Source organism: Acinonyx jubatus, chromosome D4, assembly GCF_027475565.1.
Source record: "Acinonyx jubatus isolate Ajub_Pintada_27869175 chromosome D4, VMU_Ajub_asm_v1.0, whole genome shotgun sequence".
NCBI classification, from domain to species: Eukaryota; Metazoa; Chordata; class Mammalia; order Carnivora; family Felidae; genus Acinonyx; species Acinonyx jubatus.
This window is the reverse complement of record NC_069391.1, coordinates 5281660-5309230: the sequence shown is the minus strand read 5'-3', so window position 1 is coordinate 5309230 and position 27571 is coordinate 5281660. Positions and strand designations below refer to the sequence as shown.

At 56.0% G+C, this 27571-nt stretch overlaps 2 protein-coding genes across 6 annotated transcripts in view; both read left to right on the top strand.

Annotated features, from left to right (window-relative positions):
* The first annotated feature begins 3410 nt into the window (after nucleotides 1-3410).
* AIF1L (allograft inflammatory factor 1 like) lies at nucleotides 3411-22391 on the top strand. 2 transcript variants are annotated; one of them, XM_027035414.2, is made up of 6 exons: nucleotides 3411-3574; nucleotides 3727-3788; nucleotides 13742-13808; nucleotides 16265-16306; nucleotides 19375-19537; nucleotides 22213-22391. In XM_027035414.2, the coding sequence occupies exons 1-6, from the start codon at nucleotides 3544-3546 to the stop codon at nucleotides 22298-22300; spliced, it is 453 nt and encodes a 150-aa protein (XP_026891215.1). In that variant the 5' UTR covers nucleotides 3411-3543; the 3' UTR covers nucleotides 22301-22391. The 2 variants fall into 2 exon arrangements, with proteins under 2 accessions (XP_026891215.1, XP_026891216.1); XM_027035415.2 differs by lacking the exons at nucleotides 3411-3574; nucleotides 3727-3788 and adding an exon at nucleotides 4330-4825.
* Nucleotides 22392-25896: 3505 nt separating this feature from the next.
* Nucleotides 25897-27571, top strand: part of NUP214 (nucleoporin 214) — a 93728-nt gene continuing 92053 nt past the window's right edge. Inside the window, exon 1 of one of the 4 annotated variants that reach the window (XM_027035410.2) lies at nucleotides 25897-26339. In XM_027035410.2, coding sequence (XP_026891211.2) covers nucleotides 26295-26339 — 45 coding nt within the window. In that variant the 5' untranslated portion in view covers nucleotides 25897-26294. The remainder of the gene's footprint in view (nucleotides 26340-27571) is intronic. The other 3 variants (XM_027035411.2, XM_027035408.2, XM_027035412.2) reach the window with 3 other exon arrangements.

Here is a 27571-nt window from a genome sequence, read left to right as displayed (position 1 = left end):
TGGGTGGCATGCCTCTGGTCTTCTGCTGGTTCGCAGCAGGGGCCCTGGCTGTGGGTGCCGACTCACTACCCTGGCACGTGGATGCACACACCCAGCACCCAATGGGTGGGTACGAGAATGTTCCGTGATCCGTCTTGTGCCCGTGCAGTACCAGGAAGGCGGCAAGAGCTGAGCTCACTGGCTTTGCCGGGGTCTCCCCATGGCGAGGGCTTTGCTGGGGTCCTGTGACCATAGTCACCTACTCTCTCCTCTCTGCTGCAGGGGGTTATCGGGAAACGTCTAGGGGAGCATGAGGGGCCCTCTGCTGACCTCTGGGGCAGGAAACAGTGAACTCAAAATCACGTGTCCCCCGGCACAAGAAGGCCCAGGGAGCGACCCCAATGAGGAGGAGAAGGAGGGCTTTGGGCCAGGCCTCAAAGGGTGGGGAGACAGCGGGAACATTCCATAGCTCAGGGTTTGCAGGGTGGAGGCCTGGCCAGCATGGATCACTCCAGGAAGCCAGGTTGTGTGGGTAGAACGGACTATGGAGCATATACGGTTTGGCCATGTAGCCTGAACCCCTTTCGGGTCGGTTTAAATAAAAAAGGGGAGTTTGCTGGGAGAATATGGAGGACCTTCTAGAATCTGGTTCAGAATAGCCCAGGGCGGGGACTCTCCTGTCCCCTCCCTCCCGCCTCTTCCCTGGCCTCTGCCTCTGCTTCTCCTTCCGTGTTTGCCTCTGTCTTTTCTCCCCACAGAGAAGTTTTCTCTGCTTTTCCCGAGCTTGATGGAAGACAAGCCCACTCCATCGCCTCCCCCCTCCCCTCCGACCATAGTTCCGGGTTTACATGTCTTCAGGTCAAACAGAGACGAGCTTGAAACTGCCCTGATCCCACCTTCTCTTGACAGACGGGCCCAGCTTAGGCCAGGGCCCCCCACTCCTATTCAGAATAACAGGGGTCTCTGGGTGCAAGGCTATATAGCGAGAGCTTGTCTGTACCCTCTCCTGATCCTGTTGGGGGAGGGCATTCAGAGAAGACGCTCGCTCCTCCACAGAGAACCTGAGAGCCAAGGCCACGGAGGGTGAGGGGTGTGTGTGTGGGGGCGGGGGGGGGGGGAGACACCAGTGACCTGGGGAGTGATTTGATTGATTTGAGAGGGAAGACATGGGCAAGGGGGCCGAAACAGAAGGCCATTGCTCTACAGTGAGTTTGATGATTGGTGTCTGGTATCAGTGGGGAAAGGAGAGGAAGGTTCTTTGAAGATCTCTGGGATAGGGTCTGATGCCGTCGGGCCCCTCGCCCCCAACACCCGCCTTCTCTGCTGACAGATCACACAGCCGTTCTGATGCCTGCTCTTGGCATTAAGCCCCTAGCCACTCAAGCTGTGGGACTCAGCAAAGCCCAGTCCCAGAATCCCAATGGGAGCGGGGGGGGGGGGGGTGGCGGATGGGAGAACAGGCCTCCTCTCCATTCCATGGTGACGTACTTCAGGCTTGACGTCTCATGACTCACGCGGTCCGGTCATGCCTGGTGTATACAGAGCCACTCTCTGGCCCAGAGGTGGGGCTGTGCTGGGTGGAATGTGGCAACAGCTGTTGCACATCTGGCTAGCAATGCAGCCCAGCGGCTGAGCACTGGAAGGTGGGGTGGCCTCAGCCCTGCAGAGAGGCTAATGGGGCCGACCACCGCAACTGGCCAGGGCAACGGGCCATCCGAGCCTGGACTGGGAAGTGTGTTACGAGGGCCGCATTCCAGGTCAGCTCCCTCGTCTGGCCTCCAGGTGGAATATCTCCCATCAACCATGGGTCGTAGCTCCTAAGCCCTTCTCCCCTGCAAGTTTCTACTGCCTGCTTACGACACCCCAAAAAGTCATAAAAGTTATAACAGCCCCTGCTTGGTGAGAGGCGCTTGTCTCCTCCATTCTGCAGATCAGGACACTGAGGCTCAAGCAAGTACCTTGAGGACCTTGCCCAAGGTCACACGGCTTGGCTAGATCCAAACCCTAGGGGCAAATGGGCATCGGTGATGCTCACTCAGCAGGTGCTCACTGAGCTGGGGAAGTGGGGTCCTGAACTGCTGCTCCCCTTGGCATTAGCCCACCTTGGGTCATTCCCTTCTGTCCTGCCCCCTTCCTTGGGACAGCCTGGCCACTTCCTCCCCTAGGGACAAACACAGAAGAAAAGATGGCCAGCTGGTCCCAGGATCCCAACCCTAGGGGTCAAGACGTACAAGGCAAGTCTGTGAGGAAGGAGGTTTCCCAGATCCAATCCCCAGGGACATGCTTGTTTTGTGTGTGTTTGGATGTGTGTTTGTGTGGGGGGGGGGGGGCATCACTGGTGACCAAGTGTGCCATCTTGCCCAGGACAGTCCCTGTTTGTGCCTGTGGCTGCCACCCTTCACTCTCAGAAATGTCCTGATTTGGACGCGAGACTTCATTACCTCCCTGTTAACTAGTCCCCGGTTCCTGCACCCTGAGCCCCACTCTTCCAGGAGGCAGCGGTTTGATTTATCATCGCAGTGGGCTTGCCAGGCCTCGGCTTCCTGACTTTTCTGTAAAATGGGAACAGCCAGTGCGATTTCATAGAACTTTGAGAATTAAATAACATAATTATATCCTGTACTGATCTGGCTGTGTGCCACAGTGAGTGCCCAGGAAATAGATTTCAGGGGCACCTGGGTGGCTCAGTAGGTCGAGCCACGGAGTCTTGATTTTGGCTCAGGTCATGATCCGGGGGTCGCGGAATCCAGCCCAGCATCGGGCTCTGCACTGAGTGAGGAGCCTGCTTAGGATTCTCCCTCTCTCTCCCCTCTCCCCCTCCCTCTGCCCCTTTGCCCCACTTACACACTCTCTCTCAAGCGAAAACATTTTAAAGAAATAGATTTTAGTAACAAAACAGGAAAGCATCCCGACTTGACTTCAGGTATCACTGATGTCCTAATGACACTGTGTCATTACAAACAGAAAAGCAAACACACAAAACGGCCTGAAAGCTTTCATAGTTTTCTTCCGAGGGTTAAAAATAAAGATCTGGCCTGCCTTCCACGAGCGCGTGCTGCGCAAAGGGCCGCGGCGACTTAACAGCTTCGGCGGGTGGACGCCGGCTCTCCGCCCGCCGGGACGGTATCGGATCCTTGAGGCCACCCCAACAGCAAGTGCGTACTGACATGGTCCCCAAGTTTCTTTAAGGGGAAACCGCGGCCCGGCGCTGGGAAGGGACTGGTCGAGGTCCCGGGAGGAGCAGGCAGGGAGGCGCTCACGGGCGGCCCCGCGCTGTGCATTTTCCGCGTCCTCCAGCAGAGGGGCGGGCGGCGGGCGCGGCGCCCCGTATAATAGCCGCTTTGATGCCGGCGGCCGGGCGGCGGGGCGGGAGGACCCGGGGGGGGGGGGGGGTGAGGCGGGTGGAGGGCGGGAGGGGTGTGTCCGGCCGCCCGCGCCATCCCTCCGCCCCTCGGTGCGGCCGCCACACGCCGCCGGAGCTCGGACCGGGCGCCAGTTCCCTCGTCGTCGTGCCTCGCCGCGGCCGCCCAGCCCGGAGCCGGCGGGAGGAGCCCCGTGCTCGCAATGTCGGTCGCGCTCGGCAACAGGTTCCAAGGTAGGCGCCGCGGTCCCCGCGCCCCTGCCCCGCCCCCTCCCCGGCGCGGAGTCCCCCGCCCGCCACCTGCGCGCGCGGAGCGCGCGGCGTGGTCCGCCGCGCGGGGCCCGGGGAGACCCACGCTTCCCGGGCCGCTTCTTTGTCTCCGGCAGGAGGGAAGGCGTTCGGCTTGCTCAAAGCCCGGCAGGAGAGGAGGCTGGCCGAGATCAACCGGGTAAGCGCGCGCCGCCAGGGCGGCCGGCGAGTTTCCCCCGAGTATCCCAGAGCCCCCCCGGGGCCCGCCCCCGTCTGCGAGGCTGTGCCTGGAGCCGCCTCAACCCCCTCTCTCCTTCCTCTGGGCTTCCCCCAATTCCTTCCCTCGGCCCCTGCCCCTGTGCCTCCCGCCTCCAGGTAGGTCCCCCTCCCTCCCTCCCCCTCCTCCTGCCGCGGCTCGGGTTGCAAGTCGTTACTCTTAGACTGGGGAGGTAGGGCCCGCCCAGGAGCTCCGGTGCCCCCGGGGCCGGGGCTCCCCGGAAGCCCGCCTGGGACCAGTTGCAAGGATGTGGCGCAGGAGGGACCCCCCCTCCCCCCCATGTGTCCCAGCTCAGAGAGGCGAGGTGGCACAGCAAGTCCAGAGTCCACATGCCCCCCTACCCCCCCCCCCCCCCCCCCCGTTAGAACCCCGGGGGTCCAGGCTGCAGGCCAGTGCTCCACCCCCGCCCCCACCCCACACCTCTTTCTCACTCCAACTTTTTAGGGAAGCTTCTCCGAGAGGCTTGATGCTTTTTTCATTGGCCCTGGTGGATTTCTATAAAGAAATCCTTCCTACTGTGGCTGGGCGCCCAATGGGCGCTCCGTAAACGTTTGCGGAACGAGCATGTAAATCGTAGAAGATAAGGAAAAGTGTCAGGGCCTGCCTGGATTGACCAAAGCTCAAGGGCAGCACAGTCCTAGCTTTGGGGTTCTGTGAGACCTGGGCTCAGGCCTGGCCTCCATCGCGGACCAGCTCTGTGGTGATCAGCAAAGGCTCTCAGGGTGGAGTGGGGGTCACCATGAGGACTGGCTGAGGCAAGGCGCGGAGTGTGCGTGGTCCCGCACCTGCCAGGAGGAAAGACGTCGTGGCCGGTGCCAGAGTTGTTTCCCCGAGGCGGTCTCCCAGATTCACTCCTAACGGGCTCACCGAAACAAGACTAGCTATTCCCCCTGCCGGATCCCTCAGCGGCTGGGCACCCGAGGTCCAAGCCCAGCTCAGAGTCCCGGCGTGGGAAGCGGGTGAGTGTCATCGGGGTCCAGGCTGTGTGGAGGTGGGTCTAGGGGCTGCCTCTTGGGGGTAGTATTTCCTCTCGCTGGGGCTTGATTCCCTCCTTGATTCTTTTTGGAGGGCCTGGAACTAGGCAGCCTATCTGATTTCATTCCACTGGCTGTAGGAATCCCATGCGGGGCTCTGGGGACCCAGGGTCCCTCCAAGTAAACTCTGGGCTCCTCTTTGCCATCATTGCCCTGCCCCCGGGTGCCATCTTGAGCACAGCTAAAAGGGAGACTGGACATCTGGCTGGGGCTCTCAGGGGTCCAAGCTGCTGGGCCACCTTCCAGTCTACTCCACAGCCAGCCCGCCCTTGGTCTTGGCTGCTCTTGCCCTCTGGACAGGAGCCTGGAACCCTGACCTCATACAGCCCCCTGGGCCACTCGGCCGGGCGGGTTCCAGGCTGGCTGAATCCACCCACAGCCAGCAGAACCCTGAGCCAGAGACAACTGGAGATGGGGAAGAAGTGATTACAGTCAGACAAACCAGAGGAGCTGAGAATGTGTGGGACTTTCCATGCCAGTCCCCAGGGTGGGGGGTGGGGTAAGCTACCGGGTTGTTTGGGGAGGTAGACTGGCTTGGCTCAGAAGGGAATGGGGCTGTGGCTCTCAGGGGCTGATCTGGACAGTGCTGGGACCGGGGAAGGTGAGCAAGGAGGGTCCACGTAACCACCTTGGCATCCCAAGGCCCAGAGAGGGCAGGCAGCTGGCTCAGGTCACACAGAAGCAGAACTAGCTTCCTTTACCTGCCCACGTGCTATCCTGAGCCACGTCATGTGAACCCAGGCTGCTGTTGGGCCGCTGGATCAAACCATAGGAAGGGGACTCCAGGATCAAACCAGAAGTTTGAGCTGCTTCCCACCCCAGGAGGTCAAGGCGGCATGACCCCATAGTATGGAGTCATGAGTGGGGGTGAAGGGGTGGGCAGAGTGCTCGCTGGCTCTCTGACCTTGGGCCATCCGCGTGAGGTAGTGGTAGTTCATTGTCGTGATTTTTCAGGGAGATAATCTATGGAAAGCACACGGGAGAGCCAGCTGCTGTCATGATTGTTATCATCGGTTTGTTTGGCACGTTAAGACGCGGGGAGGGGAAACCCAGGGGCAGGGTCTGTGACATGTCGCAGCCCTTGCTGGCTGCGCAGCTTGGGACAGACCCTTTCATCTGGTGGAACCTTAGTCTTCCCTGCCTGAAACTCAGGGAGCAGTGATCCCTGCTCTGTTCCAAGTCCCTAGGACAGTCAGTGGAGATGAGCAGACAGACAGAAGCTCTTTGCAGACTCTGAGGGAGTCGCTCTGTTTGAGGGTCTGAGTCCGCTCCACCCACGACCATGACCGCAGCAGAAGTTCCCTGGGGTGGGCGGATTCTAGAGGGAACCTTGGCAGTTCGGATTGCTTTGCTTTGGGGTATAGCTTCACTGCGCCATTGGAGCAGAGCTTCTGGGGGGCTGGCCCGAGCAGTTTCCCAGTGGCCCTGCGGAAGCAGGGACGCATGGAGGATGGGGCTTGGTAACTCCCTTGCTGCATGTGCTTAAGTACCCCTGGGGCCGCTGCCTGGGGCAGAGCCCAGCCTGGCTGGCAGTTCTGGGGGCTGCTCTGGGCCAACATCCCAGTTCCCTCTGGGGCCTTCCCCCCACCCCGGGCTGGGCCAGCTTCCAAGGGGTACCAGGGCAGCTCAGTCTTAGCGATTGCTGTTATAAGGGTCAGAAGTAAAAAACTGAAGGAGACTCGGGGGTACCTGGAGGTCCTGCGGGGCTGCATAGAAGTGCACGTTTTTTTTTTCCTGGTTCTGCTTTAGTTTTCTTGATCATTTTCTGAGCACTTGGCATGTGCCAGGCAGTGTTCCAGGAGCACTTCAGGCAACATCTCGCTGCACACTCACTCTGATGCCGTGAGCATCTATTCCCATTTTACAGAAAACAAGACTGGGGGGCCGGGGGAGTGGGTGGGATGAGTCAACCGCCTGGGTTTAAACAGCATAGACTGAAGATAGCCCGTGCGTCTCTGCCACGCGTGTGCGTGAGTGCGCATGCTTGTGGGCGCATTCTCTGCACTACGGAGGCGGGCGGGACCTGCCAGCACCTCCCACTCCCCCACCCCCCACCCCCACACATAGCTGACATTCCCTGTGCCTTGGAGGCATGGCAGGTGACCCCGGGCCAGCCGGGCCTGGCCTTATCTGGCAACGGGACAGGGTCTCTCCAGTTTCCCCACAGGGACAGAGAGAAGCGATGGGGCTGGATGGGTGCCCCTCAGAGTGCCCTTATCCTTCCGACTGAGCAGGAGGAGTGCAGAGGGCAGCGAGGGCTACATCGCGAACTGGCCAGAGGCCAGGATCTTTAGCTAATGACTTGGGTTGTGCCTTCGCTCCGTGCACAGTGCTGCACATACATCGTCTCAGTGACTCCTCCGGGCAGAGCGTTTGTTTACCCAGATGTGCAGCAAGGATCTATAAACATCCCCGGGGGACAGGGATTACTCAGGTTTTAGAGATGAGGACACGGAGGCTCAGCCAGGTGAAGTCACCGGCCCGAGGTCACCCGGCCAGCAAGTGGCAGAGCCGGGACTCTGACTCCAGACGGCACCCGTGGCCAGCCCGGGACGCTGTCCACCAGGTGGCCGTGGCCTAGCTGTGACACAGGCCGCTCCTGCTTAAGCGATAGGGATCTCTGGCTACTGTCCCGCCTTCCCCAGCCCTCCTGGGTCGAGTGAAGGGCACTTGGCATTCCCTATAGCATTTAGGGGCCTGATGGTTATTTCCAAACCCGGGTACCATCTGTACTGGGAAGAACTGGACACAGCAGGCTCGGTGTCTGTGCCCAGAGGTTATGTATCCCCAGCGACAGGGGACCTCTGAGACCTGACCAATGCCACCCTGTCCCTGCCCAGGCGAATGTGCCCAGCTGGCATCGCTGGGCACCAGTCTCTCTTGCTCCTCCTTAATATATTATAAGGGAGATGGTGATAAGCGGCCACGTGAGCCGCTGAGGATTCAGTGTCCCCACAGGTACAGCCGGTCTCGACCTTGGTGTGGCCGTGTCACAGGACGCCGGGGATAGAATTTCGGTAGGGTCCGCTTCATTTGTGAAGTCGGTGGGGTGTTTTTCTTCAGCTGCCCCGTCTGCTGCTGGCCAGGATACAGCATCCGGGTGAGGCCCCAAAGCTGCTGAGGGGGAGCGTGAGCCTGCTGTCCTCGTGGGTACACGTTACAGCCTCCTGCCACGCACCGGGCCGGCCTGGCCCTTTAAGAGCCCGTGGGTTGCGTCAGAAGCATCTCGGCCCGGCCCGGTATGGTGCGGCCTGTCCTTGGGGGTTGCGCCCAGGGTTTCAACCACCGGCTCCTTGGATGGCCTCCCAGATGGTGATATCTGCCCGCCCCAAAATTCTGCTGCGGCTGATACATAAAGACAAGCCTGGAGGACCAGGAGCAAGTATCCGGGAGCAGGTGCTAGAGGTACCAGCCCAGAAAGAGAGTTAAGTAGGGGGTGGGGGTGGGGCAGACAGGTGGCAGGGATCTGGAAGCCCGGACGCGGTGGGGGCTGCCAACCTCTGCTGGTTTTGGATATTCTCCCTTCCGGGCATGAGTATGCAGATGGGAATCCCAGGGATGGGTGGCAGGTTCTGATGGGCATCAGAGGTTGTAGACGACCGCGAGGCAGCAGTGAGCAGGTGTGGCCGTGGGCGCCGTCCCCTGGGGCCGAGATGGGAGCACTCTGTCCCGTGTGGATGGCCCATCCCTGCCGGGTCAGCCGGGTGTCCAGCGACAAATAGGGATGGCCAGAGGGTCAAGGCTTACCAGGAGGACTCCGTGGCACAATGTGGGACAGAGAGCTGTGGGTAGGTCTCTGCTTTTCCCCTTTTCACACCTAATCTCTTGGTGTGGCTTCAGTTTGGGCGACCCAAACACATAACTGTTAACACTTACATGTAGGAGTCCGGGCTCTTCCTACGCACTCAGCTCTTTTTTTTTTTTTTTTTTTTTTTTTAATTTAAATTTAAATTTAAATTTTAATTTTGAGACAGAGAGAGAGCATGATTTTTATTTTATTTTTGAGACAGAGAGAGAGAGAGAGAGAGCATGAGCAGGGGAGGGGCAGAGAGAGGGGGAGACACAGAATCCGAAGCAGGCCCCAGGCTCCAAGCTGTCAGCCCAGAGCCCGACGCGAGGCTCGAACTCACGGAGTGTGAGATCATGACCTGAGCTGAAGTCGGACGCTTAACCGACTGAACCACCCAGGCGCCCCTGCAGTCAGCTCTTTTAATCCTTATGCCGACCCATTGGGGGGGGGCGGGGTTCTATCATTATGATTACATTTTACAGATGAGGAAACTGAGGCCCAGAGTAGTAAAGCAAGTTGCCCAGGGCTACAGAGCTAAGAAGTGCTGCAGCTGGGATTTGAGCCCAGTCAACCTGATCCCACCTCCCTTCCTGTGACTTCTGCCCTGCACACCCCGCACCTAGGAGCGTTTATGTGGGTCCCCCGGCCATTGTGGCTGGATGATGAGCTGTGGGGGTTAGAAGTAGATTGTACAGATATAAATATTAGAAGACCGCAAGAATAAACAGCTAACATTTATTTAGTAATTACTAGGTGCCAGGCACTGTATGAACACTTTACATGTATTTATGCTTTCATACTGCAACCCCTCGGGACAAGCCTGCGAGATCTTTTTCTCCTTCCTCCAGATGAAGAAACCACAGCACAGACGAATGAAGTAATTTTCACACAGCTACTAAGTGATTCGATCCCAGGCATTCTGGCTCCAGCTTGCTGTCTGTTTCTCCTTTTGCTTTTGTTCTAAACATCTGCGGTGGCTTCTGTCTCTTTCTCCTCTGTCTGGGGATCCAGAGTCAGGGTGGCGGGGGGTGGTCCTGGAGTGTGGACACATAGGGTGCCTGCCCACCGGACATGGCTGTGCCCCGAGGCTAGACAAGGATACAGAGGGAGGATGCCTGGAGGTGGGGAGGCTGTGGGCTGCGCATGAACAGGAACCAAGAATCCAAAGCTTGGAGCTGGGGTGGGAGCCGGCAGGCCCACCCCTGGGACTTCCGCTTCTGCTGCCCACCTGCCTCCTCCCTGGCGCCCTGCCGAAGGCATGGCCCTCCCAGCTGCCCCAAGCCCGGGTTCAGCAAAGGCTGCCCGCCCACGCGTGAGCGGGTCAGCTGCCTGTCCCAGCCCTGGCCACTCTGTGGCTCAGGGCACTTGTCATTTTTGGCTCTAAGGAAACGTGTAATTCTAATCCCTGAGCCCCTCCAGTCTTGTATCACACACGCATACGCCTTTGCAAAGCTGCTCTGCCAAGTGGAGAAAGTGATTCTGGGCTAAATGCCAGGCCTCTCCATTCATTTAACAGATGTTTCCTAAGCACCTACTATATGCTGGGCACTGCCGTGTGTGAGGCTTCTGTGGGGCATGAGACAGTAAAGACGTCCTCCTGGAACCTCTGGCCAAAGGCTTGCCTCCTCCCGGCGTCTTTCCAACACCCGCTTTCTCGGGTCACTTTGATTCCTCAGCTCAGCAGGGAAAGAGCCCAGACAGCCCCCACTGTGGACTTGAATCCCAGCTCGGGCACTTGCCAGCCGTGCTGCTTTGCGCAAGTTATTTGTCCTCGCTGGGTCTCCATTCTCTCAGCCCGCAAAAATTTACTGGGCACCTGTTCTGTGGCAGGGGGAGACGGACAACGGACAGCACCCTTAATAAGCGCTACGTTGTAAGTTGTGTTAGGAGGCGGTTCCTCCCGTGGGATAGGAGGGATGTGCGGGAAGAAAGCGGGTTGAGAGTGGAGGCTGAGGACCGCAGTGGACAGGATGGATGGGATTTGCCTCCTGGAGAAGGTGAAAGCTGGGCAAATGGGTGAAGATGTTGAGGGAGAGAGCCGTGCAGATGGGGGCGGACTAGCGCTGCAGACAGGGGGCACAGCTGGAGCTACGGTTCCCAAGGTGGGAGCGAGCCTGGCATGGGGGAGGCACTCACTCTAGTGGGGGGGGGGGAGGGGGGGAGAACCAGTTGGACAGCCTGTCACGCGGTCATAAGCACTAAGGAGAAAACTGACTGTATCACCGAGACAATAATCTGGACGCCCAGAGCTGCTGCACCTGCCGGCTCCGGGTCAGGCCCCGTGAACGAGAATCGCTCCCTGCTGGTCCTGGGTTCGTCTGTGTGTGATTTGTCTCCAAGACCAGGGACCGCGTCCGAGCCTTGAGCCCAGTTTGCCTGGATCCCTAGAGGGGGTTGGTACCTGATACGGACAGGCTCTGGCTGGCGCAGGATTTCTGGTCGACCAGAATGTGGGAGCGGGGAGGGCCCCCAGGTCTCTCGCCAGGGGCTCCCGGATGTTGGGCGTTGCCCGTGCCCTTCTGCCTCCCCACGAGGGTTTTCCAGTTCCTGAAATGGCAAAGCGGAGGGAATACAGGGGCCAGGCAGTGAACCGAACGTCAGCTAAATGGGTTCCATTTAAAAATTCTGAGATTATGAACTTCCTACTTTTACGAAATGTCCTTTGCTGAAGTCACGGCAACAGTCAGTGGTGATTGTTTAAAGTCTCTACTTGGCAAAATAAAACCTTGGCAGGTCTATGTTAGCACCTCCCCTTATTTTTAACTTTTTTTTGGGAAATGTTTTCTTCTGCGTTATCCCCAAGTCTGGGAACCACGGACCTATTTGTCCCTCTGCTGTGCAGATAATAGGACCTGTGACCCTGGGAGGTGCCTGGTGTGTTCAGGGTCACAGACAAGAGGTAATTGTCCTACTTTTGGGCAGAGAATGGGACTGGAGAAAAGAGCAGTGGAAAAGAGCTGGGAGAGGGAGCCAAGAGGAAGAGAAGTCCTGGACCGAGCCAGCCGGGGGTGGGGGTGGGGGGCAGCCTCCCAGGCTGCAAGAGACAGTCATAGCTCCAGCTAAGTGGGGGCAAGACCGTGCGTGGCACATGGTACGGAGGTCCGATGTGAAGCTGTGGCCAAGCCATACCAGGGGCCCTGGGGTTGCCCTCTGTGAGGCTGCTGGAGGCAGAGACAGACCCTGGGGTCCAACAGACTCAGGTTCCAAACCAAACCTGCAGGGACTTCAGACATGTGATTTAACCTCTCTGGCCCTGCTGTTCCCACCTCAGTGAGATAGCACAGTGCCTGCCAAAGCAGAAATCCTGCACCCGCCAGAGCCCGTTCAGGGATCTGGATCCAAGCAAATTGAGCTCAAGGGGTAGGACAGCCCCCAGAACCAACAAGGGGAGCCGCACTGGCAGGTGGGTGTCTCCTTCCCTGTCAAAGGGGGCTGAGTTAATTTGGAGGAACTTGAACCCTGGAAGGGATCATATTCTGCCTCGTGCTTAGATATACTTGTTGCCTGAGCCCTGATGTACAAGTACAGACTTTGTCATCAGTTAGTGGGGCATGACAGCGGGAATTTAGAAACAGATTGAGTGATTGATCTAGATAATATTTAACATGATTTTATTTATTTTTTAAGTTTATTTATTCTGAGAAAGAGAGAGAGGGAGGGAGGGAACGAGTGGGGGAGGGACAGAGAGAGAGAGGGACAGAGGATCCAAAGCCGGCTCTCTGCTGACAGCAGGGAGCCTGATGCGGGGCTTGAACTCATAAACCGCGAGATCATGACCTGAGCCGAAGTTGGATGCTTAGCCCACTGAGCCACCCCGGCGTCCCATTTAACATCATTTTAAGCATGAGCTTCCTGTAATTTAATGATAAGGACCTTATTTCCTTGGTCTCACCTGCTCCCTTGGTGCCTCGAACAGAGCTGTATACCCTGTGGTCCCTTAAATGAGTGGAGGTCCCATGCCCGTGTTCGATCTGCTCCATAATGAGGAAAGCGGTGGCCAGAGAGGAGAGGGGATTTGCAGAATCTGGTGCTAGGATGGGAACGTGGCCTCCGCTTTCCCAGAGGACAGGAGTATTTCCCTGAATGCAGGCTCTAGGGCTGTCTGAAGATCAACAAGGCAAGTAAGCTACCTGGCCAAACAGGTACTTACTAATTTGTAGTGTTTTGTTTTAAAGCCAGATGAATGCCTGCCATCTGCCCATCTTTGGGTGTTGGGATGAAGGATGCAGGCTGTTCATGAGATGAAATTAACTTGAAGCTCTGGCTGTGTGCGCCTCAGTTTCCTCATCTGTAAAATGGGAGCGATAATAGTAACTAACTTTTGGGCCCACTGGGAGATCCCAAGAGATCGTGCAGGTTGGTGTTTCCTTCTGGAGGCTGATGTTAGTGTCCCCCACCCCCCCCCACAGGCCCCTCCCCCCACCTGGTTCTGAAAGGCATCATTTGAGGGGACGGTAGCCCTGTTTTACAGGTGAGAGGGTAAGTGACCTCCCAAGGCTAGAGCAGAGGCTAATCATACAAGAGTTGCTGTTTATTGAGCACTTGCTGTCTTCCCAGAGTCATACATACACGCTCCTTGGCGGCTCTTAACAAACTGGAGGAGTAGCTATGATAATTCTACCCATTTGTCAGATAAAGCAATCGAGAGGCAAACAGGAATTCATATGCTGGGGTCACATCCCCAAGGAGTTAATGCTAGAACCAGGCAGCTTGCCTTTGGGGCTCGCGGCTCCGTGGACCTTGGAGCTGGGGTGCCCTGCTGGGGCAGGCCCAGTTCCCCACACTGGTAATTCGGAGGCTGACTGAAGGTATTTAGGGCAGGCCCTCCGGGCGGCACCCCGGGCTGCTGAGCATACTTCCTGCCCACGGCGTGGACTGCAGATCTGTCTCTGAGGGGTTGACAGGAGGCCAGGGCAAACACTGGGGCCTCCTGCCCTGCCTGGCCAAGCCCGGCCACCTGGCACGGGAGCAGGCACCAGGGCGATGGGCCTACGTGTCAGTGAGCTCTGCCCATTGACCCCGCGCTCAGCACTGTTCTTTTGCCTTTCAAGGAGTTTCTGTGTGACCAGAAGTACAGTGATGAAGAGAACCTGGTGGAAAAGCTCGCGGCCTTCAAAGGTAAGCTGGGGCTGTCTGCCCCACCCTCCCTGACAGAGCTGGGCTGGCCCCTGGCACGTAGGATTCCTTACCCCGCAGGGCCAGGCTGAGCCCCCGTTTCTTCCAGAACGCCCCCTTCCCAGAGGGCCGTGAGGTGGGGGGCGTGGGCGCGGGCACGGGCCCCTCCACCTGTCTCCACGCCACCCCAGGCCCCTCACCCTCGGCCGCGGGCCCAGCCTGGCCCCTCTCCCCGCAGCTGCCCGGCAGGCAGGGCTCAGGCTGGCTCCCGTCCGCTGCTGTCCAGGCCCTGCTTGCTCCCGGGGCCCCAGCACACAATCAGCTCTTTGTAGCAGCCCTTGCCTTTCCCCTCCGCGGGGGAGCGGCTCGGGAGCCCCTGCGCAGAATGGACGTTTGTGTCGCCACAGTGGGGCAGGGGGCAGAGTTTCTGCCCATTGAATCCCAGCAGCACGGGATGAAAAGAAAACAGGGCCTGGGAGCCCGCGCGGGGAGGGGGCGGCATAAAGGTCCCTCTGTTCCGGGCCCTGGCGCTTGGTTCCCGGCCAGCGGCTCGAAAGGAGAGGAGCCGTGCACATAAGGAGCGGGACAGTCCCACCTTTCCTGCCTGGGAGATGCACCGGGTGTGCAGGGAGCCCTGGCCGCTAGAGGACCTCGGCGGATATCCTCGAGGCCGCCTTCCCCCTACACCCCCCCCCCACACACCCCCGAAGTCTTGGCAGTGTGGGCATCCTCCCTGCTCCGAGGCCAAGAGCCTGCCAAGTGCTCCTCAGGCTGCCCACAGCTTAGTTGTCCTGAGGCAGGACACTGATGGCGAAGCATTTGTTGAGCATTGACCTTGGGGGAAGCACTTGGAATGCTGTATTGGGAGCTCCCCCCAACTCATCCCAATTCGGCCAGGAGGGAGACGGGTGTGAGCTTGAACTTACAGATGAAGAAACTCCGGCTCAGAGAGGTGGGCTTGCTTGCGTGGGGTCACACGGCCCGCCGACGGTTGGTCTCCTTCCAGAGCCCCTGCTCTGAACCATTATGCAACGGGGCTCCTGACATTAACAAAAAGAAAAGCTAGAACAAAGACACACCCTGTCCCGCCGCCCGAAAGAGAGCCACGCAAAGGAGAAGCAGTCCATTCCCTTCTGTCTGGGTACCAGGGAGGTGGCTCTGGGAGGAGGGACAGAAGTCTCCTCTCCTTGTCTTCCTTGGGATGGAGGGTTGGGTCCATCAGGGCAGAGTGGGACCACAGGAACTTACCTTGGAAGCAAAGGGGCTGTGAAGGTTTTCAAATCATTCACTCATTTGACCTCCAAATGAGCACCTACTACGTGCCAGGGCCCCTGCAGGCCTGGGGCTACAGTGGGGAATACACAGAGAGCCCTGCCCAAGGGAGAGGCTGGCGGGGGAGGGTATGGCAAAGAGAAAGGCAATGCAGGGCGTGCAGATGGGGTAGGTGCTTTGTGGGGGTGGCAGGGACCAGCCCGAAAGGCTGGGGAGCCCTGAGAATAGCTGGGAGGAACATTCAGGCCAGCATGTCCCAGCAGGAGCGGGGTGTGTGGGGGGGCGGGGGGGGGGTGGATAGGCCAGAGGCAGCAGGGCCAGTGGGAGTGGAGCAGAGGTGAGGGAGGAAGAGGCAGCCCAAGAGGCTGGAGGGCAGGCGCTCATGAAGGTCACAGGGACCTTCCAGGAAGACCTTGGGCTTCCCATGCTGGCTGTTCAGTGCAAAATAGACCTTGAGGGCCCTGCAGTTTTGTGGCGGGGGTGACCTGCCCAGGGCCACACGCTGCCCTCGTTAGAAGATACCAGGCTCATTGCCCTGCATATTCTCCCTTGCTGTTGGGGGTTCCCGGGACCTCTTGATCAGGGAGGCGTCACTCAAGGTCTATAGGGGGGGTTTAGGGGAGGGTCTGTGTACCCCGGGACCCTGTGTGTGCCACTTTGGGTCAAGGGCAGATCTATGGCGTTTCTCTTGGGAGAGCATCAGATTCTCAGTGGTGCCTACAGCCCCCCCAGAAGGTTCAGAACCACAGGGACTCCTTAAATCTGACTGCCCATCAGAATCACCTGAGACTCTAAAACCATACTAATTCCTGCCCCCTCCCCACCCTTTTCCAAACCCACTGAATCTATATCTCAGGGCCTGGGAACCTATTCTATTCTAGTCACTGTTGCCAATGTGATTCAGATGCAGCCAGCGCAGGCTGGGGGGGTGGGGGGGACCAGGGAGGAAGCAGCTGCCCCCTCAGCAGAGGGTCAGAGTGGCCCCTAGCACCTTTCTCCATGGCGCCTGTGGGAGAGAGGTGTGGGCAGGGCGAGCTCTCTCTCCAGAAACAATGGCTAAGATGATGGGACTCACGTCAAGTCCCCCGAGGAGGATGGTGTGGGCTCCCTCAGGGGAGCCCCTGGGACCCTCCAGGGGGGTGACCCTGATTCTGAGCTAATGCCGGGTTTTGCTCTGTGATTTCCAGAGAAGTACATGGAGTTTGACCTGAACAATGAGGGCGAGATTGGTAAGTGAGGCCTCGGGTGTGCTGGGGGAGGGGGGGTGTTCGGTGGGTGGAGGGTGTGGGGTCCAGAGAGCCCCACTGACCCACTTGTGTGCGTGAGGGGCACGCACAGAAACTTCCCTGTGGGCCGGGCCAACAAGCTGGTCTTACTTCTACCCTGGACCCACTGCCCCCAGACTCCTCTCCTCTCTGCTTCCCTCCCGCCCACATCCCTGCTCACACCTCAGGCTCCCATGCCAGGTGCTGGGGGGACCCAGGGTAGAGGGTTTCACGCCTGCCCGGGGCTGGAGATGCTTAGGCTGTTGACGCCCTGGTCCAGGGGGCTGGCAGTTCCTTCGTCCTTGCCTTTGTATACTGTCCTGCCTTTGACATCGTGCTTCTGTGTGCCTTGCTTCCTGTCTTCCAGCAGACCCTTACTGTATCATGTGGTCCAGGTGTGGGGGGTGACAAACGCCTGTCCCGTGGCACTCAGGTTCAAGACCGTATCTTGACCATCGCTAGGAATGCTATGACCTGGTCAAGGCCGGCTGAATTATCCCCATTTTACAGATGAGGAAACTGAGGCCCAGCAGGGTAACTGACTTGCTTGGGGCACGGGATAGTTAAGTGGCAGGCCCAGGGTCCAGATCCCAGCCTTTGTTTCTCAAACTGGCTTCCCGCCTCTGTTTTGCCCTGAGCTCAGTGCTGCTGCTGTTGCCAGTGTTTCTACCCCTCCTCTGTCTTGTCTCCTTCTCCTTTTAAAATATTAAAAACAAATTTTTTTAATGTTTATTAATTTTGGAAGGGGAGAGAGACAGAGCGTGAGCGGGGGAGGGGCAGAGAGAGAGAGGGAGACCCAGAATCCGAAGCAGGCTCCAGGCTCCGAGCTGTCAGCACAGAGCCCGGCCCGGGGCTCGAACCCACGAGCTGTGAGATCACGACCTGAGCCGAAGTTGGACGCTCAGCAGGCGCCCCTCCTTTTTAAATGTTTTTATCTTTTATTTTTCTTTAGAAAAAAAAAAATTGGTGGCGGGGGGAGGGTTGCCTGGGTGGCTCAGTCGGTTAAGTGTCTGACTCTTGGTTTTGGCTCAGGTCATGATCTCACCGTTTGTGAGACTGAGTCCTGCATCAGGCTCTGCGGCTGACAGTGCAAAGCCCGCTTGAGACTCTCTCTCTCCTACTCTCTCTCTCTGTCCCTCCCCCGCTCACGCTCTCTCTCAAAATAAACTTAAAAAAATTAGGGTTATCAAATTAATGCATTTTCATGATAAAGAAAATTTAGAAAACATAGTAACGCACAAAGACAAAAATGTCACCTACAATCCTACCTCCCAGAATAGAAACTTTTTGCTTTACATCCTTCCATCCTCAGTTCTAATCACAAATGCTATTTTATACCATTTTAGAGTCTGATTTTTTTCAAAGAATAATATAATGTGGGTATTTTGACATATGATTAACTTTTCTTTTGAAATTATAATTAATGGGTGCATAATATTTTGTTGCAGGGAAGGCCTATAATTTATTCAGCCAATGCCTTAGTATTGCCCATGTAGACAATTTCTAATTTTAAGCACTTTTTAAAAAAAATGTTTATTTACTTTTGAGAGAGAGAGACATAAAGCCCAAGTGAGGGAGGGGCAGAGAGAGAGGGAGGGAGACACAGAGCCCGACCCAGGGGTCAAACCCATGAACCAGGGGATCATGACGTGGGCTGAAATAAGATGCTTTTTTTTTCTTTAATGTCTTATTTATTTTTGAGAGAGAGAGTGTGTGAGCAGGGGAGGGGCAGAGAGAGAGGTAGACACAGAATCTGAAGCAGGCTCCAGGCTCCAAGCTGTCAGCACAGAGCCCGATGCGGGACTCGAACCTACGAACCGTGAGATCATGACCTGAGCCAAAGTGGGACACTTCACCAACTGAGCTACCCAGGCGCCCCAAATTTTGACTACTTTTAATCATCCTGTGAAGAGCATCTTTGTGTATGAATCTTTGTCCACATCGCCGATTATTTCTTTAGAGTAAATCTCAGGAATTAGACATTCTGGGTCAAAGGCTTTTGAAGCATCTTGCCAAATTGCCTTCCAGAAAGATCTTGCCAATTCAGAGTCTGGCCAGCAGCATGGGGGAGACCTTTCACTTTTCCCCGCAGAGTGCTGCCCAGTTTTCTTTGAAATGCCCTGGACATCCTGGCACCTAGGGGGTCTGGCATCTGTCCTGCCCACCCTGCTCTCGGGTGAGCTGGCGAACCACTCCCCTGGCCCTCAAGTGGGGCCCCCTGCCCCACTTCTGTGCCACCAGCCTTTGCCAACCCATTGTTCACAAAACAATATGAAGGAAATTGCCTAAGACCTTGGGAGCCGGAAGGTCAGGGGCAGCAATTCTGCAGAGAGTAGTGACTTTTTGGTGCCTCCCTTGTTTTTCTTGAATTTTATTCTTTTGTTGGTTTTCCTGCTCTGCAGGATATTTTTGGCATCCTCTCCCTGCCAGCGAGGCGGAACCCTAGGACCTCTGGGTGGGAGTGGCAGGTACAGAGAAGCTGCTAGCGGGCCCCTGGCAGAGCGACTTTCCATGCCTGGGGTCAAGTCAACTCCCTGACCCCACTTCCTGGGTAGCGGGAGCGGCAGGCGACAGCTCACCCTCACCTCGGGGGGTCCGCGGACGTGACACGATAAAGAATCTGTTACCGAACACCTGCTTTGTGCCGGATACTTCTCGCACGTCGTCCTTCCAAATGATCCCATCAACCCATTTTGCCACTTACAGGAGCAGAGTTTCAGAGAGGTTGAGTAGTTTGCCCCAGGTCCCACAGCCAGGAAGAGCAGAGGTGGATTCCAACCCAAGTCTGTTGGATTCTAGATGCCCATGTCCCTAACCGCTAGTCTGTACTGTTTCCAAAGAGAGCAGGGAGGGCATGATGGGCTCATTCACCCCAGAAGAGAAAGGCATGTCCCCAGGGAGGGGCTGACCTGCTGGGCTCCTTTGAGTGGGTGCGGGGTGGGGCCGGCAGGGCGGTGGGGGGAGCTTTGCCAGCTTCCTCGCTTGGCCCATAGCCTGTCTCCACTTAACGGATCTGCTTTTTCCTCCGGCAGACCTGATGTCTTTAAAGAGGATGATGGAGAAGCTCGGGGTCCCCAAGACCCACCTGGAGATGAAAAAGATGATCTCAGAGGTGACAGGTGGGGTCAGCGACACCATCTCCTACCGTGACTTCGTGAACATGATGTTGGGGAAGCGGTCGGCTGTGCTCAAGCTGTGAGTACCGCCCGCCTCTCCTGGGGCCCCTGAAGTCAAAGTCACTGTTGCGGGGAGAGAATTCCTTGGGTGGTGTACTGGACCAGGTTCTTAATTTCTCTGAACCCGATTTCCTTATGTGTCAAATGGTCACATTAACGTGTACCTTGCAGGCAGAGTTCGCCTGTAGCAGAACTTCCTGTAGAGTCAGCACTCAGTAAGCAGCAACCGTGGTGGTGACGGCAGTGATAAAGCTACTGGGAAACCTTCTGAGCCTCAGTTCCCTCATTTGTAAAGTGATTCTACTACCCTACGGGGTTGTTGAGAGCACCATAGAGTTAACAACCGGCTCCCAAGGGAGGCGGGGTTCAAATGTCGATGGTGTTACTTGCTCCCGAACTGCCCCTGGGCAAATCCCCTTAGATCCCCAAGTCTCGGTTTCTTCCTTTGTAAGAGAGAGAGGATAATAAGTCGTCCTGAGGGCTGATGAGATCACACATACGAAGCCTCCAGCCCGGTACTGGCTGATGGCAACCACCTAGCATGTGGTGGCCCAAATCACACTTCATAGGTTCTGCCCAGTGCACAGAAGCACTACAGACAGATTCCCTGGGGAGTCTGTTGCATTGAACGTACAAATGAAAATATACCAAGCTCTTTTGTCATGAAGGGGGAGGTTGAGGCCCAGGGAGGCTGAAGGACTGCTCATGAGCCCACGGGTCAGGCCGCAGAGCTTTAAGTGTGGGGTAGGGTGGGGCAAGAGGTATGGCGGGACAACCATCAAGGTTAGACCGCGGTGCACCTGCGAGGCCAGATGGCAGCCAGCAGGAGGCCTGATGTTTTTGGAAAACACCTAAGATTTAGTGCATTTACTGTGTGTCGGGTACTGGTCTACCCAGTGACTCCGTAGATTTATCATTTATTAATAAGCAAATATTTACTGAGCACCAGCTATGTACTAAGGATTATTCTAGGCGCTGGGGACACATGAATTGCTGGGCTCGTGGAGCTTCATTCTAATTTTTTTTTTCAACGTTTTTATTTATTTTTGGGACAGAGAGAGACAGAGCATGAACGGGGGAGGGGCAGAGAGAGAGGGAGACACAGAATCGGAAACAGGCTCCAGGCTCCGAGCCATCAGCCCAGAGCCCGACGCGGGGCTCGAACTCACGGACCGCGAGATCGTGACCTGGCTGAAGTCGGACGCTCAACCGACTGCGCCACCCAGGCGCCCCTTGGAGCTTCATTCTAATGACAAGAGGCAGACAAACACAAAATCAAAACCCCGAAAAAGCTGAAACACCAGATTGCAATGGCATAGTACAAAGAAAAATAAAGTGGACGAGAGGAACAGAAATGGATGGGATGGTGGACAGGGAAGATATCATTGAGAAGACAGCTTTTGACCAGAGCCCCGAAGGAGGGAGATGTGAAGAGATGAGCCATGTGAAGATCTGAGGAAAAGCATTCCTGGCGGAGGAAACAGCAAGTGCAAGGGTCCTGAGGCAGAACTGTGCTTGTGGGCTTAAAGGAAAAGCATGGAGGCTAGTGTGTCTGGCCATCAGTGAGCGCAGTGAGTGAAGATGAGTTTGCAGAGACGGGCAGGGCCAGGTGACACGGGACCTTGTAGGTCACGGTCCCACTTAGCACTTGGCACTAATGTGGAGGGATGCCATTGGATGACTTTAAGCTAGGGGCTGACTTTTTAAAAAAATATTTATTTATTTAGAGAGAAAGAGCATGAGTGGGGGAGGGGCAGAGAGAGAGGGAGAGAGAGAATCCCAAGCAGGCTCCACACTCAGCACCCAGCCGGATGCAGGTTTCGATCCTGCGACCTCAAGATCACGACCGGAGCTGATGTCAGGAGTCAGACGCTTAACTGACTGAGCCACCCGGGCACCTTGGGGCTGACTTTTAAAAGCCTCTGTCTGCGGTAGGGGTGAGAGTGGCCGCAGGGACACTGTGCAGGCACAAGATGAGGCCACTCAGCCGGGAGAGGGTACAGAGGAGGTAGGCAGAAACCATTGGAATCGGGAATGATTTGGGAGACAGAATTGGAAGATTTGCTTCCATGCCCAGATATGGGATGTGTATAGGCTAACAAGGAGTCAGACGATTCTGATCTGTCTGGGGTCTGAGTCACCGAGGGACGTTGCTGTTTGCTTTAGGGGCAGCGCAGGTGGGGAAGGCAGGAATTGAGCGTTGAGTTTTTAGGGGCGCCTGGGTGGCTCAGTCGGCTGAGCGGCCGACTTTGGCTCAGGTCACGATCTCGTGCTTTGTGAGTTCGAGCTCAGCGTTGAACGGTGAGATCATGACCTGAGCCAAAGTCAGCTGCTTAACCGACTGAGCCACTCAGGTGCCCCTCCTAGATGTTACCCCTGAAGGCTTGGGAGGTTCTTGAACACCTGAAGGGGCTTCGAGCAGAGCCACGGCCCAGCCTAGCTCTGCCTCCTCCCGGGAGCGTGTTTAGGGGAAGACGCATGGCTTAGAATACAGAGTTCTCTGCACGTTGGTTTTCTCTTCTGCGAAAAAGGGGCTAGCCACCCCTTCCACACAGAGAAGATCCCATGGAGAATGGGTGCAAGGGCATTCTGTTGAGGACCCTACAGACCCGAGGGCGGGGATGATCTTTCCCTCGATGAGGGAAGGAATCCTAATCCTGTTTGTTTTTTTTTTTTCTCCATCTTCCAAACCAGAGTCATGATGTTTGAAGGAAAAGCCAACGAGAGCAGCCCCAAGCCAGTTGGTCCCCCTCCAGAGAGAGACATTGCCAGCCTGCCCTGAGGACCCCCATCTGGACCTGCCCCCTTCCTCCCCCCTAATCTTGCTGCCCTTCTTGACTCATTGTGATTTGTCTTCTTTGTTTTGTTTGGTCTTTGTGCGTTTGTTTATTTTTTTTAATCAGCAGAACCGGTGATCACTTTGTAAAGCACAAATTATCTGCCTTCAAGGGGCTCTGGGTCGGGGAGTTCTGAGCCTTGGTACCCTCCCTCTGTTCTTCCCTCCTCCTCCCTTCCCTGTGCAGAAGGGCTGACATCAAACCAAAAACTGGAGGGGGCAGGGCCAGGACGGGGAGCCTGGAAGGCTGTGGTCCTCATGTTTGGAGCTGGCACAGTCCGCCCTTCCAGGGTCTTGGAGCTAAGTCCAGGCTTGCTGACCTCCTGGCCCTGGTGAGGACCACAGCCCACTCTCGGAAGGCCCTGGAGTAGGTTTCCTCGGACAGCTCTGTGGTTCCGTGCTCTTAGGTTGTCTAGGGCGTGGCCACTCAGTGTCCCATTTCCCCAGCTGATTCCGCCTCAGTCCACACTTCTCATCCTCAGGGAGGTGACAGAAGGAGAGAGGGAGAGAGCGGCTTGGCAATCTGAGCCCTTCCAGAAGGTTCCAGAAGGAATCCTCAGGCCTTGCCTGCATCCACACCTTTATGGGCAGCTCAGAGGGAAAGTGCAGCCCCCTTGCCCTTTGCTGGGGCAGCAAAGGGGGTAGAAGGGAGGCGAGGGGCCTTGGGAGGCGTGTCAGTTCAGTCTGGTGGCACCTTTCGGGGAGGATGCTGAGGGCAGCAGGATAGGAAAAGGAGGAATAGAGTACTTATGGCAAAAAGTCAGCCCCACTAAATTAGCCAAGAGCTGAGAAACAGAAGGTTGCCTTTCTGATCCCAATCTGCTTGAAACCTGACTGTGCCCCCCCATTTGCCTTACCACCTTACATCATTCATTCATTCATTCATTCATTCCCCCATGTAGTCATTCAACAGATATTTATTGACCACATATTATAAGCTTTAAGCCTCCCCACTTTGTCCCGACATGTGCCTGTCCTCTCACCCCTTTCTCCATCCCAAAACTTTGAGCTTGGGGATTGGATTGGGGTCCCTTGTGATGGACTCCCAGTGTTTTAGGACCCTGATATGCTCTGTAGGTTAGCTGGACTGGACCTCTCGTTTCACAGGCGAGAAAACTGTGGTGTTCGCAGGGATTAAGTGCCTTGCCAAGGGGTTAATCAGGAGACGGAAGTTTGGACTGGAACCCAGGTGTTCAGATGCCATGCCCATGCCTCGTCTCTGCCCTGGGCTGTCTCAGTCAGTGATGCCAACAAGAGAAGGTGCAGGGAGGGGAAATCTCCTAGGTCAACGATTGAGGAAGGCCCTGGGCCAAGACTCACCTTTCCCAGTGCCTCCAGGTCAGCAACAGGGTTTGGGTAAGGGCCAGGGTGCTCTCCAATTCTGCCTTCCCTAGAGCTTCTCTGCCAAGCCATTTCTCAGAACTCATACAGGAAGGTGTCAACACTCAGCCCCATCTTGGCTGAGCAGGGACCCCAGCCCTGACCCCATATGTTCCGGAGTCCCTTATACCGCCCACTCAGGACTTAGATGCACTCATCCATTGAACATATTTATTAAACACCTGCTACGGGCCAAGAGCCAAGGACCCAGAAGTGAACTGGACAGACTCATAGAATTTAGAGTCCTATGGGGAAGTCAGACCCAGGCAACGACGAGTGAGGTGAATGTTAAGAAAGAGGGGACTGTGGGGTGATTGCACTGCAATCCTGGGCCCGAGACTGAGCCAAGAGTCTTGGAGAAGTCTTCACCAATCGTTAAGTGGAAACGTTTGGGTGCTGTTGGAGGGGGGAGCCAGTGTGGGCTCCCTGCAGCTCCTTAGTGACCCATAATCAAGGGCCCAGGGAGCTGCCCTTAGAGCAGCTTGGGGGAGTGGAGCAGGTGGAGGATGGGGAAATGCCCGGTTGGGTTAATCTACTAGTCTCAACCAGTTCAGGAGCAAGATTATTTGGCCATGACTGGCTGATCCTCAGCCTAAGGAGCTGCTTCAAATGCACAAGCCTAGTTGAAGTTTAAACCCCAGCAAAACAGTCCTCCCTGCAAATGTAAAATCTTACTCCATCACCTCTGCCCTTCCCACCCCCCACTCTGGAGATCGTTAGATGAACAGCTGCCTGTCGCCACCCCTTCCCACTGTCCTCTCTTTGGGACAGGCTGAGGCCTTTGAGCAAGGTAATACCTTCCTTAACTACCCATTATAGTCAGTGTAACTGTTCCTAACTAAAGAGAGGAGAGCAGAAGCAATCGGGCTTACTTGAGTAGGTCCCACAGTTTACAAGACTGTAGAAAGCCTCCTTTAAGGGAGGGGAGCAAGGAGGCGTGTCCCCAGCTTCTGGAAAGGGCCGGAAAGAAAGTTCTCTCATTGGATGGGGAGCATCCTGGGAAACGCCCCCAGTTCCTCCACCATTTCCTAGAGGGAGAGGGGCTTAAAAGTGGTCCCGGAAAAGGGGGGGGGGTGTGCATGTATTTCAGATCGTGGCTATTGGCTCTAGGACTTACTTTTCTGGCTAAGGGCTCAGCTTCTTAGAACTTCAGCTGTCTTTTTTCTGAAAGACCAAATCTAACTAATGCAACCAGCAACTTGGGGACTGCCAAGTATGGCTTTGTCCCTGTGACTCAAAAGGAAGGAGTTTGCTAGGCAAGTTCAGGTGGATGAAGTGTGTGTGTGTGTGTGTGTGTGTGTGTGTGTGTGTGTACGCATATAAGTGTGTGTGGTGCTGGCTATCATCTCCACGGACTAGAAATAAAACAGACAACCTTATCAGTGTCTTGATTTGTGTATTTTGGGGACAGTTCCTGGGCTCAGCAAATTCAGGAGACAGCGAATATAGTAACAGTTCGAAAGAATGTGTCCTGTGTGCGGGGCTCTGTTAAATGCTGAACTTCATTTACTCCTCACAACAGCTCCACGAGACAGGTTCTGTTACGTTATCCTTGCTTTAAAAAAGCAGCCTTGAAGCAGATAAGCAATTTTGCTGAAACCAAACAGTAAAGTAGAAGAAAATGATCCCCATCCGCGGCGTTAACCCCTAGGCTCCAGATTTAAGAATTTCTGTCCCAGAGCATTTATAATTCCAAAACAAACACCTCTACGTAGGACTGTAATAGTCATCAATCGACACATCCGGACAAGCTGAATTCTAATCCTGCCTTCACCACTTTCTGAGGGGCACTGGGGAATTTTCTAAACTTCTCATCAATTAAATGCCAACAATAAACCCCTCGGTGACTAGGATGTCTTGGACGTTAAATAACACACGTAAAGTGTTTTTGCGCAGTTTCCACGCTCTTGCTCGGGAAATGATTACCCTGGAAGGAGCCAAGCTGATCTTTGGTGCCCTTTACCCTCTCATTTCAGCCTTGCTGCTCAGACACGGAAGAGTCCTCCGTGGCCCCACCCACCCACTTTTCGAACCTGTTCCTCCACACCCCCCTGCAAAGCCTCTGTCAAGAGCTGCCCCCTGGAAACGTCTGTCAGGTTTCCTAACTCCTCTCACTCGGGGACTGTTAGTAACCACCTACACCCCAGTGTTAATGTGAGGTCTCAGCGACACAAGGAGCAGGGGGAACGCGAGCAGGCACCTCGCAACCACAGAAACGAACAGGCAGCCAGCCCGCTCCAGCCTCGCCGCCGGGGGCGGGACCTGGGCGCTTCAGGGCGCAGGCGCGTCCGCCCTGGGGCCACGCCCCCTCGTCGGCCAATAGGAGGCGGTGGCCAGGAGAGCGCGCGACTTCAGGAGGTCCCTCAGTCTCCGCCGACCACACGGCCGATTTGGACGTATGACGTCACCGAAGCGCGCCGGAAGTGCGGAGTCTGCGGAGCGCAGCCTGCTGTGAAGGAAGGAAGTTGGCCCCGGAGCGGCCTGGGCCGTGTGGGCAGGGCCGTGTGGGCAAGGCCGCGGGCGGCAGCAGCGGCTGCTTCGGCCAACAGAGGGTGGCGCGATGGGAGACGAGATGGATGCCATGATCCCCGAGCGGGAGATGAAGGTCAGAGACTGGCCGGGGCCTCCCTCCCTTCCTTATTCCCGGCGTCGCCCTGGAGCCCCGCCGAACGCCGGAGCGCGGGGGCCGGCTGTCCCGCTTCCCGCCTCCTGCTTGAACATTTTACCGCGTTCAGAGCTCTCGCCCGCGTCCTGGAGCGGGCTGCCGTGATTAACCCCACCGAATCCGTTTTCCCGTCCCTGGTTGGTCTTGTGCGCGACACTTGAGTTACCCTAGTTTCACGTGGTGGTCGGTCAGAGTAGTGGTAGTAATTGCTGCTTAAGAGCGTTCTTCGTGTGCCCGACACTGTGGTAATCAGCGCAGCAACCCCGCGCGTAGCTGTTCATAACGAGGAGCACATGGAGACGGGGGAAGTACCTTAACCCAGAGTCACATTTGACAGAGGGGCTGAAATTTAGGTGGTGGTTTCTGTTTTTATTTTTTAAGACCCTCTCGTCTTCACTTTCCCTGGTCTCCTTTTGTGAAGTGGTCCAGGCTTGCTTAACGCGGAGCCGGGGTTCACCACCTGTTATACGAAACCTGTAGCGACATGGAATAGAAGGACTATTTTGATATTGGAAATAAGCGTAAGGTCAGGAAACGAAAGAGAGGGGCAGGTGATCCAAATGACGGTTGTAAGGAAGGTGCAGGAAGCGTTTAGGCGATTGAAGCGGTCCCTGAAATGTGTTTAGGGCGTAGTAATCCATCCCATATGTCGAGTAGTGATTCCCCCTTGAGAATGTCACGGGGGGCCGGAGGGCGCGGGGACCACCCGATGAGAGTGTGCGGATTTCTCAGCTAGGCTGGGGCAGAAGGGAAGAAAAGGTTCCAGAACTACAGGCTTAGAAGATGATAGTCTCCCTTTGAGTTACTGATCATACCAGAAAGGAAAACTTCCATGTGACTCTTTGTGCCACTGGCTCTCCACACACACGTGACCGTGACTCAACTAGGATATTTAGGATTATCAGGATGAGAATTAGAAAAATACTGAAAATTTCATTCCACGCCAGCGTGGTCTCATCTGGAAAGCTGTTTTTTTTCTGGTCGCATACTCATTGGGCATTAAAAGCATTTCAGTTACTCTTTGAGCAGCTATGTATAAATAGCAAAGCTAAGGAAATCGGTAAGTGGAGTGTGTTCGGGTTCCCATACAAAACACCATACACGTACAAACATGTTAAGCTGAGAAAGGCTGTCCTTGGCTCTTGCCCTTTCGGAACATAAGCAAAAGGGGG

Bases quoted from the DNA above. Each gene is read 5' to 3' on its own strand.
- AIF1L (XM_027035414.2), top strand. From the start codon at position 3,544: ATGTCGGTCGCGCTCGGCAACAGGTTCCAAG. The intron at 3,575-3,726 runs GTAGGCGCCGCG...TGTCTCCGGCAG, and splicing joins GCTCGGCAACAGGTTCCAAG to GAGGGAAGGCGTTCGGCTTG. The intron at 16,307-19,374 runs GTAAGTGAGGCC...TTCCTCCGGCAG, and splicing joins GAACAATGAGGGCGAGATTG to ACCTGATGTCTTTAAAGAGG.